Source organism: Cervus elaphus, chromosome 15 (genome assembly GCF_910594005.1).
Source record: "Cervus elaphus chromosome 15, mCerEla1.1, whole genome shotgun sequence".
Classification (NCBI taxonomy): domain Eukaryota; kingdom Metazoa; phylum Chordata; class Mammalia; order Artiodactyla; family Cervidae; genus Cervus; species Cervus elaphus.
In genome coordinates this window covers 57,912,619-57,924,718 of record NC_057829.1, presented here as the reverse complement: position 1 = coordinate 57,924,718, position 12,100 = coordinate 57,912,619, and the positions used below count along the sequence as shown (strand labels likewise).

Here is a 12,100-nt window from a genome sequence, read left to right as displayed (position 1 = left end):
ATCGTAGCCGGCAAGCTTCACCATTCCCAAAATAGAAGCTAAGTTGTTGATATTTTCCAGAAAATTTCACCTTATCCCTGTTAACTGAAGTCTAAAGGGTTTCCTGCTCTGGTTTTAGAGGAATTCTATTTTATTTGGCTACAACCTGTGTTGGATGCACCAGAGTGCCTTCCCTTCATAAATCACCACTCCCAGCCTCCCCAGTTCCGTAGATAACTGGAACCTGCCCAAGAAAAGTGCATTAATTCTCCTGCCCTTCACTCTCCTAATCATTGCACTATTTTGCGGCTAGATTACTTGTCAATCACATGAAGCTAAGTCTGTTTGCTCCTGCTTTTCAGCTGGATTCCTGGCAATGAAGAAAACAAACAGAAAACAGATGTCCATTACAGATCCTTGGATGGCGAAGGGAACTTTAACTGGAGATTTGTCTTCCCTTTTGACTACCTCCCAGCTGAACAGCTCTGTCTCGTTGCTAAAAAAGTGAGTTCTGAAATGTGCCAGTGGGGCGGGGATGTCATAGGTCTTTCTTAATGTGGACACTCAGAAAAGGTCGCAGGTGCTCAGCACCTTGGAGGTCGTAGGTCCAGCTCCCTCTTGGTAAGGTGGGGATTCAGAGACCCCAGTGGTGCAGATACTTGCCCAGGGTCACACAACTCTAGTAGGTATTTGTGTAGTTAGGAGTAAAAGGAAGACAGCTTTTCTTCTCCTGACATGTTGGCAGCTGGGGGAAGGATCTGGTAAAAGACCCTCTGTGTCTATACATACCCCAACCTAAGTATATACTTATGTCATGGGAGACTGATTTCTTCCCCTGATAAAGAGAACTGTTGGACTAGCTAGCCAGAGGCAAAATATTAATGTAGGTGCAGTTTCCCACTTACCTTCCTTATTAAACTTAAGCATCTGCCTTCCTTCTTTCGGGAGCACTTCCATGAGGGTTCAGGGCCCTCCTGGTCTTAATTTAAAAGACTGGGTTATAGAACTCAACTCAAACTGGCTTGTACCAAAAATGTGATTTATTGGTTCACATTACTAAAAAGGCCAGGGTTGACTGGCTTAAGGAACGCCTGGAGCCCAGGTTGAACTGATGTCTTTAGAAATTGCGGTCACCTCCTCCACCCCTTTGCTCTGCCTTCACCCATAGGCCTCACTCCCTGGTGGAGGTAGGGTGGCTACCAGCAGGTCTCAGTAGAGAGAGATCAAGTCCCCAAAGGCGCCAACCAGGGTTCTGAGATTGGACCCCAGAGCTGGCCTGTCTGAGGCTGAGTGCCCCTCTTTGAGCCAGCCAATGGTGCCCAGGGATGCAGTACCCTGACTGGTGCAGCTCTGGAGTCAAGGATGAAGTCAGTCCTCCCCAAACTACATGGACTGGAGGAACAGAACCTCTAAGAGAAATCTGTGGGGCAGGTAATAACAACAGCTGTCTTTCATAGGCCCTTGTCCCATTTCCCCTCCCAACCATATTCCATAAACTTTTCCTAGCTCTGCCCCAGTCACCTCTTCCTCCTACACGTGGATCAGAATACAGCCCCCTCCCGTCCCAGCAGGCCAGGCCCTACCTGCTGCTGATGCTCTAGTGAGCACTTTTTCCATTTAGGTGAGATGAATGCCTTCCAAGGGCACTTTTTTAAAGATGCAGAGGTTCATCCTGGTGCTGAACCATGCATATTTCAAATGTTGAGACAGACCGGGGGGAAGGTGAGGGGTTTGGGGTCAGTTAGGCCTTTAGGTAAAGTTTCCTTTCCTGTTTACTCATATCTAAGCTGGACCTCTCAGCATCCTGAGTAACCCCACACAGGAGAGTCGGGTGAGGCCAGACAAAGGTGGAGTGGGCTTCTCGGCCCCTCAGAGCCAGGCCTCTAAGTCCTGCAAAGGGAAACATCTCAGACTGTCATCTGAAAAACCAACAACCCAATAATCTTCCTTCAAATTCATGAAGTATTGGGGGAATTCCCTTTCTTCTGGGGCCAGAGGAACTTAGGTGTAATCAGGCCATGGAGGTGTCATGATCCTTGGCTGATACTGTCTGAGCAGAGGCAGGGACCAGAGGTGAGAACCTGGAGGAACCTTACCCCATCCTCTCTGCACCTAACTCGAGTCCGAAGGATCAGAGAGGGTCTTAGTTTTAGCAATATTTTTCAAAAACCACAAATGCCAGCAATTTTAAATCTGCACTGATAAGAGTGAAATGTGGGCCGCCATCTCTCACCCCCACGTGGAATGAGTGTGCTCAGACATCCCTGGGACGGTTGGAGGTGGGGCGGGGGGAGATTGCTGGGCAGAAGTAACACCCCAGCAGGGGATATTTCGGTCTGGCCTAGAACAGCTTGGCTTTGGGACGATAATCTAACGAGGCCATCGTGTTTAGGAGACAGAATTACCCTCACCACCCCCCACAAACCCCAGGAGTGGCAGCAGGAAGTCACACTGATAGAAACGTGGCAGGAAACCTTCTGTTTGGGAACTGCCTCAGACAACCTTTTTGTTGCCCAGCTGGTGGTGGTGAGATTTCCTGGGGCGCCTGCCTGCCTTACATACACATGGGGCGTGACCAGCAGGCTAGAAGATGGGATTTTGGGTGGGGATGCAAAGGAGACAAGAGGCCCCTTGCCTTGATGTTGCATTTTCAAGAGGCCCAAGGGGAGGGTTTTAAGAGCCCAGTAATCAGTGTCATTTTGGCTTGTCTGTTCCTCTTGGCATTTTAGGAACATTTCTGGAGTATTGACCAAACTGAATTTCGGGTCCCACCCAGACTGGTCATTCAGATATGGGACAATGACAAGTTTTCTCTGGATGACTACTTGGGTAAGGCTGACATTTGGATACTTTTCTCTAAGATATTGTACTTGAAATTAGTTAAATCAACTAGAATTTGGAATCAATTATTTAAATGTCCAGTCCTGTGGGGCTGGGGTCACACTCACTGCCTGGATGGCCTCTGGGCACTGTGGCCTGCTGGGTGCTACCCCAGGTCCCGTGAGAAATGGGCACAGTGAATGGCACCTCTTGTGTGGGCCCCATCCACCCTCAGGGTCCTGGTGTAGGCTCTTGCACCAGCTTCTGACATGTTACGAAGACACAAATTTTATTTTCAGGTATGCCTCAGCCCTGCCTCCACTTCCAAACCTCCTTTCTTTTCTCCCTCTCTCTTCTCTTCCCTCCCATCAACACCTCAGAATTGGCTTCCTCCTCCTCTCAGAAGTCACTGCAGTCCTCTAACGTCCCAGCCCTTGTTCCTCCCCACCCTTCTCTGTGGTAAAAGGCCCTTGTTACACACCCTCTCCCCACCGCAGGCCCCTCCATTTCCTGGCACTCTCCCCAGTCCCTGCAAAGCACAGTGTTCAGATTTTCTCTCTCCCAGGCCTTGGGTGTCTCACTGGCCTGCTCTCACTCTTTAAACACAGGCCTTTGTTCTCCCCAGGGTTTGGTGGATCCTCCCCAGGCTCTCTCAGTGACTTAGCAACCCTCTCCTCTGTTGAAGGCAAAGCTTCCATTCTCCCTCTGTGCAAGGTATGACTCCTAGACCTGGAGGTTCAGCCTGGCCGCCCACGGTGCCTGCCATATAGTAACAAGAAATACTGTGATGACTCATACTGACTGCTCTGTGCAGTGTATCAAATCAACACACTATCCCCCTTAGACTTACACAGTGCTCTATGTCAATTATATCTCCGTTTGAAAAAAAGAAACACTTATGATGATTATTCCCCACCCCCCACCAGAACCTTTTTACCTGTATGTTTAGCTGGCACCTCAAATTTATCGTGACTAAGATCAAACTCAGCCTTTCTTCCCTGACCTCATACCTGCTCTCAGCTTCTCCCAGTAGCTCAGGCCGAAACACCCGGAGTCCTCTGAGGCCCTCCTCTCCTTTCCTCCCACTTTCCTAAACAATGTAACCTGCTGTATCATGCACATTTATTTCCTTATTTCTATGATCTCTGCCACTTGTGCCATTTCAGATGTAACTTTCTCAAAGCCAGCATTACAGAAGCCCCAAGCTCATCTCCCTGCCTCCAGAGCATCTTTCCTAGCAGAGGAGAAGCCCCCAGTGGTCATTGGCTACATCTTGTTCATCCCTCTGCCCTTCACAACACAGAGTGCCGTGGCTTTGGCTTAGTCGGTTCTTAATAAGAACTGAACAGACAAATGAGTATGAAAGTGTTGAACTGAAGAAAAACATACAACCTAAAAGTTGTGAGTCCAGGCATCTTACTGAGGACTGCAAACTAGGACACCACCTCTCAGAGAGCTCTGAGGAGCCAGGATGGAGAGGTTTGTGCTGCAGGGGAGAAAAAAACAGGTAGTCAAACATCAAAAGATTACTCCTAATCACAAAGAACAGATAGCTCAAGTTAATGACTTTAGTGCTTTGCTATGTTTGGGGAGATACAAGATCCTGGACCTGTTGAAATTATGCCTTAGATATTCATCTTAGCTAGACAGAGCCAGACCCAAAGGTCAGAATGCTTCCCCCTCCATCTTGAATCCCCCTTGGGTCACAGACTCAGGTGGGGGCTGCAGTGACTAAGGTCCTGATCCTTGTAGAACTGGGATAATGGGTAACACTTTGTTTACTGAAATGCCAGGCAATGTTCCCTGTTCACAGGAGTATGCTAGTTTAGCATGAAGAACAGTAGAGACTTTTCCCTTGGAACTGAAATGAAACAGTCTGACAACAAATAAGGATGACTGTATCTCTGATAACTAGTGGGTAAATGGTTGCAGTTATTACCAAAAGGAGAAAGACAAAATAAAAACAGGCATAAACTCCAGAAAGGCTTGTGGGCTACAGATGCATTAAGATGAAGGACAGTTTCCGAGTCCAGAAGTTTATAGAGAATCTGCCACCACCTCCCTGGTGCTCTTTGCTGTTGTTGAAGACCACCTTTTGTCCCAGTAAGTAATTCATAGACTTGACCCAACATACCCAGACCATTATCTGAAGGAGAGGGGTCCCAGGAGTTCCCAAACCCCAAAGACAATCAGAGACGGTCATTAACTACAAGAGAGTTCACACCTCATCATGGAAGAAAACCTGTGCTTCTCCGGGCACCCTGAGCTGGGCTTCCTAGTTCCTGGGGAGAATTTTCTGATGAGAATTCAACGTTCCTTCTCAAATTCTTGTTTCTGAAATTACACTTGGAGAGACTTGAACTTGTGTGTTTGATGGCGCTTCCCATGTTCCAAGTACCGGTTGTCTTTACCCAAAGCCAAATGACTATGTTCAGGGAAGTTCAGAACCAACGTGAGCAAATTCCAAGTTCAGTGGAAATTGTGTTCCTAGGTGTTTAATTATTTTGAGCTTGCAGAAGAACTCTATTTATGCTCCTGTCCCTGAGAAATACAGTGGGTAGTCCTCTGTGAGATGCAGAGCAGTGGACAGGTACTTTTGCCACTTTCCATCCTATCTGGAAAGAATTTTAACTATCTACAGGCTGCATTTCTCTAACTCACCTGTCACCTGCTCAAAGTCACAGTCTAGACCTCTCTTCTGACAAGGACATTCTGTTTACTTGTGAACATCACCTGATCCACTTGAAATTTATTTGGGTTTAATATTTCCTTGGCTAGGTTTCCTGGAACTTGATTTGCATCATACCATCATTCCAGCAAAATCATCAGAGAAATGCAATTTAGACATGATTCCAGACCTCAAAGCCATGAACCCCCTGAAAGTGAAAACTGCCTCTCTCTTTGAGCAGAAGTCCATGAAAGGATGGTGGCCCTGCTACACGGAGAAGGATGGCTCCCGTGTGATGGCTGTATGTATGAGTAATTCCTGGTTGGGGGTTGTTTATTCCTTTTCTTCTTTAGGTTTTGCCCTTTTATGAGTAGATTTGCTCCATATAAGATAAGAAAGCTTGAATTGGTGGTACTTTTAAGTTTGGGGAACAGGTTGTACCTGGGATTGTAGGAGAAGGTGGCAGATGCTGCGAACATATGTTTGGGGTTGAGTGGAAGATAGAAGGATTGGAATTGTCAAAAAACTGGGAGTGCAAGTGATTATACTCTATTTCTGTGGGACTCTCTTTCACCAGAAATGCTAATTTAGGCTGAGCTTCCAGTCCAATTCAGAAAAAGCAACTTCAAATTTAAGCTTTTCTCATCTTGAAAAAATTAAAATTTAAAGATGGAAGAAGCAAGGAGTGTGAGCATCCATTGAACATTAAGGCCATAAGTTAAGAGCAATTTCAACATAGAAGCATAGTGCAAATTGCCATGCCCTGTCACAAAAAGGCTACTTAATTCTTAATTCATCGTGTATTACTACTAATAAACATTTTATACTAATTATTATAAACTAGACAACATACTGAATGACTAACATTCATAATCTTGTATTTTAAACAACTTTAAAATTTATTGGGTTGACCAAAAAGTTCATTCAGATTTTTCTGTAAACCCAAAGGAACTTTTTGGCCAACCCAATACATAAAGTAAACTGCACTCACTTAAAACTTAAAACATAAAAAAAAAAAAAAAACTTAAAACATAAAACAACAGAAGTGCACAATTTGAGTTTTGACATCTGATGTATATGCTCATGAAACCACCACCATAATCAAGCTCCAGAACGTTCCCATTATCCCCAGAGGTTTCCTTGTGCCCTTTGCAATCTATCACTTCCTCTACCCCTGGTGCAGCTTCCTGCCACTCTAGAGCAGTTTGTACATAATCTCATTTAGTTCTACTGATAACCCCATGAAGCAGACATTACCTCCATTTTATAGATTTGAAAGAACAGGCTTAGAAATAAGGACTACCTTGTCATAGACAGACTTCCCTGATAGCTGGCAAAGAATCCGCCTGCAATGTAGGAAACCCCGCTTCGATTCTTGGGTCGGCAAGATCACCTGGAGAAGGGATAGGCTACCCATTCCAGTATTTTGGCCTAAAGAATTCCATGGACAGTACAGTCTATGGCGTTGCAAAGAGTCGGACATGACTGAACGACTTTCACTGCCATAGACAGACCATCTTTGACTTGTTGACTGAGGAGGCATCTGTGCTTCATCACCTAATGAGCATCAATGTCAGAAGTTCTCAAATTGCTGGTGACTTTGTGAGTTCCAGGGTTCTAGAAAGCCTGTTACCACCCTGGTTAAGCCTGGCTATCAGAGTGGGCAAATTTCTAGAGTTCTTGCAGCCTCAGTGTCCTCAGGTGCACAGGAGGATCGCAGCAGTACCTGACTTCTAGGATTGTCCTGAGCATCACATGAGAGTGTCCCTGTAAAAGGCTTAAGCAGTGCCCAGTGCACCACTTAGGGACCTGTGAACAGGGAGGAAGCATTCATTCATTCACTCATGCCTTTCTTCTGCAAGTATACAATGGATGCTCACTAAGCGCCAGCATTGCTCCATACAGTAGGGGTCTCATGAAGCACAGAGGCTCTCCTGGAGCCCACAATAAATGCTCAGTGTTAGCTATTGTCATTAGCAGTATTCAAGTTAATCTGGGTCCAAGCACAGTTACAAAGGGAGATAATGTGAGCAGGCAAGGAGATGGATGTGAGAAAGTTAGAATGATGGGGATCCAAGAAGACTGGAAAGCAGGGAGGAGGGAAAGCAATTTGTCCTCTCAGTTTCCCACAAGGAGTCAGTTCAGAAACACATGGAAGAGGAAATGTGATGAGATCTCTGGAGGAAGATTTAAGGCGATCTCAGGATTGTTTTACAAGAATAAAAATCACTGCTCGGGGAATACGCCTTGGGTCGGAGTGAAAATATTTGTGAAACGTGATGTCATGTGTTTAACCTGTTCTGCTTTACTGAAGGGGAAAGTGGAGATGACGTTGGAAGTCCTCAATGAGAAGGAGGCCGACGAGAGGCCAGCCGGGAAGGGACGGGATGAACCCAACATGAACCCCAAACTGGACCCACCAAAGTGAGAGGCCCTCTTTGTTCTGATCCCAAAACACCTGCAGTCTGAAAACCCCCCTCCACTTGACTTAATGCAATGGATTAGCCGTTGTCTTAATTTTGTACTGAACAGGCAGGATGGGGGGATGGAGAGATTGGTGATCTGGCCTCATTTTAACCATTCTCCTTTCTGTGAAACCAAAGTCCAGTGTGTCTGCAGCATCTTAAGAAGTCATAAAAGGTTAAAGACTCTCTCAGCCAACTAAGGGGAATAATATCTTTCCTTGGCTTTGTAAAATATTATTAATTATTCTTTAAACTGTGTTATGCTCTGAGATGTAAAATATCTGTCCCTCCTGAGTTGGGTAGGTAAAACCATTTCTTTGCAATGCAGCCGACCAGAAACCTCCTTCCTGTGGTTCACCAACCCGTGCAAGACCATGAGGTTCATCGTGTGGCGCCGATTTAAGTGGGTCATCATCGCCCTGCTGATCCTGCTGATCCTGCTGCTCTTTGTGGCTGTGCTTCTCTATTCCTTACCGGTATGCGTCCTTGGCCTCTCGTCTTGGCTTTCTGGGTGTGAATTTTGGTTGGTCATCTCAGTTGGTAGTTGCTTTTTTTGCTGTTCAGCAAAATTACCTACCTCGAGGCTTCTTTGGTGGTTCAGTGGTAAAGAATCCACCTGGCAATACAGGAGACTCAGGTTTGATTCCTGGGTTGGGAAGATCTCCTGGAGAAGGAAATGGCAACCCACTCCAGTATTCTTGCCCGGGAAATCCCATGAACAGTGGAGCCTGGTGGGCTATAGTCTGTGCTATGCTTAGCCGCTCAGTCATGTCCAACTCTTTGTGACCCCGTGGACCATAACCTGCCAGGCTCCTCCATCCATGAGAATTCTCCAGGCAAGAATACTGGAATGGGTTGCCATGCCCCCATTGGGATCTTCCCAATCCAGGGATGGAACCCAGGTCTCCCGCATTGCAGGTAGACTCTTTACCATCTGAGCCACCAGGGAAGCCCATGGGGTCACGAAAGAGTAGGATATGACCTAGCGACTAACAACAACAAAAATGACCTACATAGCAGTTGTGGTATTACAACCTGTCAACTTTAGGAAAGTTTAAAGTACTATGTTCTGTGAATTACATTCTCCAGATTTTATGAATTACAGGTAGAACTTCAGGGTCTATTAAAAACAAGACAAAACAAAACTTTGGTCTCAGGAACTCTAGAAGAAACCCCTCAGGCCTTTATCATTGTGGGTCTGAACCAGAGCCAGCATTTCTGATGGATCTTTCTGCCTTCAGACTTTTTGTTCCAAACCGTCCTACATTCTAACTCTTGACCTTTCATGCATCCTAGGCTCATTAGAAGCCTACACCACCCTTGCACTCTGGGGGCTTCCCAGGTGGCACCAGTGGTGAAGAACCCGCCTGCCAATATAGGAGACATAAGAGACACAGGTTCAATCCCTGAGTTGGGAAAATCCCCTGGAGGAGGGCATGGCAACCCACTGCAGTATTCTTGCCTGGAGAATCCCATGGACAGAGCAGCCTGAGAAGCTATGGTCTATAGTGTTGCAAAGAGTTGGACACGACTGGAGCGACTTACCACACACCCTTGAACTCCATCCAGATTGAGTTGGCCTCCCCGAACAAGTATTGCCCTAACCTGCCAGGATGCCTTTGCCAAGACTGTTCCTTTACCTGCGTCCTGTTAAAACCTCCCTCATTCTTTAAGGCCCACATCACATAACATCCCCCTTAATCTCCACAGTCACAAAGGGAGTTCAAGTGGGAGGTTCGTCAGGGTGCCTGGAAGTAGTGCCTTCCTTCCTCTGAGAATCATGGAATTTGTTGAGCATCTGCTATAGGTAGAAATTGGAATACAGAGATGCCCAAGGCAGGATTTCTGCCCACAAGCAGATCACGTGTCTGCTTGTCTGCAGGATAGCAACAAGTAAATGATTATGAAAGATAGGCTGGTCCAGAGGTAGGAAAAAGTGACCATCAGACCCTATTGCTGAGGATGGTTGCACCAAGGAGGGGGCATTTAAGCTTAGTTTGCCCAGTGGAGAAGGGAGAGTCCAAGCATTCAGAAACCACTCCTTCAGTTCATATTAATAATACAGATTATTTTGTGTTTAGTAGCATAGTCGCACAACCACAAGAGCAGGGAGTTGGTGTCTTCCTTTTCTCTCAGCAGAAACTTTCAGCTTGTTAACTGTAAGTACACGCATACTACCGCTTGGCCAAAAAGTTCATTTGGATTTTTCTGTAAGATCTTATGGCAAAACCTGAATGAACTTTTTGGCCAACCCAAAATTTTCTTATTGTAGGTAGTTCAATCTGTCTTTACCATTTAGAAAACTGCTTATAGTTATTTCTTCTTCCTGAGTTAGACTGTATTGATTTAAACCAGTGGTTCTCAACTGGGAGCAATCTTGCCCCCCCCCCCCCCAGGATATTTGGATGCCTGGAGACATCTGGTTGTCACAACTGGGGGGTGATACTGGAATCTAGTGGGTAGAGGCCAAGGATGCTGCTAAACATCCTGCAATGCACAGTCTCCAACAAGCATCATCTGGCCCTAAGTGTCAATGGTACCATGATGAATCCCTAAGTTAAAAACCCTGTTTCTGTTTCCTTTTCAGAACTATTTGTCAATGAAGATTGTGAGACCAAATGCATAACAGAAGCAAAGTCTTCAAGAGTCATCCAGCAATGAGGGAATCCTGTCTCTATTAACAGAACAAAACCAAAGACGATATTACATACTTCACCGAGCCCCATCACTTCCCAGTGCATCTAGGTTCCAAGTCAGGCTAACAGGCAACATTTTTATCTTACCTTTTGAAGTATTAAAGGTTTTCACCATGTTTTTTCATAGTAATTTTCAAGGTGGCTGGTTCCATTTAAAAATCTTTTTTTATGTGTCCTACTTCTATAATTCAGCTTTTGTAAATTGCTGAAATCGAACATGAGAATTTCCTGCATTGTGATTTCATATACTTCTTACCTGTAGTCCACAAAAAGGGCTGTGCATTATAAAATAGTAGAATAGTTAGAGGAATTGTTATTTATGCCTGCAACCATTGCTATATTTTATATGGATAAATGTCATGAGAGTGTATTCAACCTCTGTGATGAACCCAAATAAAAACATTTCACCTTCAGTGTATACGTGTTTGTTGCAGCTGTGGGCCAAGCTGAGAAAGAGGCAACTTCTAGTCTGGGTGTCAGTGGATAGAATGGTAGGCCCTGGCAGTTGGCTATAATTCCTTTATAAGCATATTGCCAAATCTTGCCAATATAATAAATTAACACTTATTTATTCTATGCACACTATTATTGTAAATGCTTTATACATATTAACTAACTTAGTCCTCAAGGTAATCCTGTAAAAGGTAGGTAACATTGTTAACCCCATCTTGCAGCTGAAGAGATTGAGATATATGCATGAAAATCAATGACATTACAACACACTCTCTCACCATACACAAAAATAAATCAAAATGGCTTAAAGACTTAAACATAAGACGTGACACCATAAAAATTCTAGAAGAGAACACAGGAAAAACATTCTCTGACATAAATAGTACCAATGTTCAATAGGAATAAAAACAAAAATAAACAGGACCTAATCAAACTTAAAAGCTTTTGCACAGCAAAGGAAACCATAAACCAAAAAGACAATCTACAGAATGGGAGAAAATATTTGCAAATGATGTAATCAACAAGTGCTAAATTTCCAAAATATATGAACAGCTCACACAACTCAACAACAACAACAAAAAAAAACCAGTCAATCCAGTGCAAAAACGGGCAGAAGACCTAGAGACACATTTCTCCAGAGAAGACATAGATGGCCAATAGGCACATGAAAAGATGTTCAACATCACTAATTATTACAGAAATGCAAGTCAAAACTACAGTGAGGTCCAACCTCACACCAGTCAGAGTGGCCATCATTAAGAAGTCTACAAATAACTGGTGGTTGTCATGGGGAAGAAGGTTGGTGGAGGAATGGAGTCAGAGGTTGGGGTTGGCAGATGTCAGCTTTTTTGTTTGTTTGTTGTAATTGGAAGCTAATTACTTTACAATATTGTAGTGGTTTTTGTCATAAGATGTCAGCTTTTATATATAGAATGGGTAAACAACAAGGTCCTACTCTATAACAGATCTATATTCAATTTCCTATGATAAATCATAAGGGAAAAGAATCTTTTCTAAAA

At 44.6% G+C, this 12,100-nt stretch overlaps 1 protein-coding gene across 1 annotated transcript in view; it reads left to right on the top strand.

Moving 5' to 3' along the window:
• The window catches only part of MYOF (myoferlin), a 172,208-nt gene extending 161,167 nt beyond the window's left edge, over positions 1–11,041 (top strand). The window contains exons 49-54 of the mRNA XM_043926912.1: positions 342–483; positions 2,709–2,808; positions 5,578–5,768; positions 7,782–7,891; positions 8,261–8,408; positions 10,520–11,041. Of these exons, the coding sequence (XP_043782847.1) occupies positions 342–483; positions 2,709–2,808; positions 5,578–5,768; positions 7,782–7,891; positions 8,261–8,408; positions 10,520–10,558 (730 nt within the window). The 3' untranslated portion in view covers positions 10,559–11,041. The remainder of the gene's footprint in view (positions 1–341; positions 484–2,708; positions 2,809–5,577; positions 5,769–7,781; positions 7,892–8,260; positions 8,409–10,519) is intronic.
• The last annotated feature ends 1,059 nt before the right edge of the window (positions 11,042–12,100 follow it).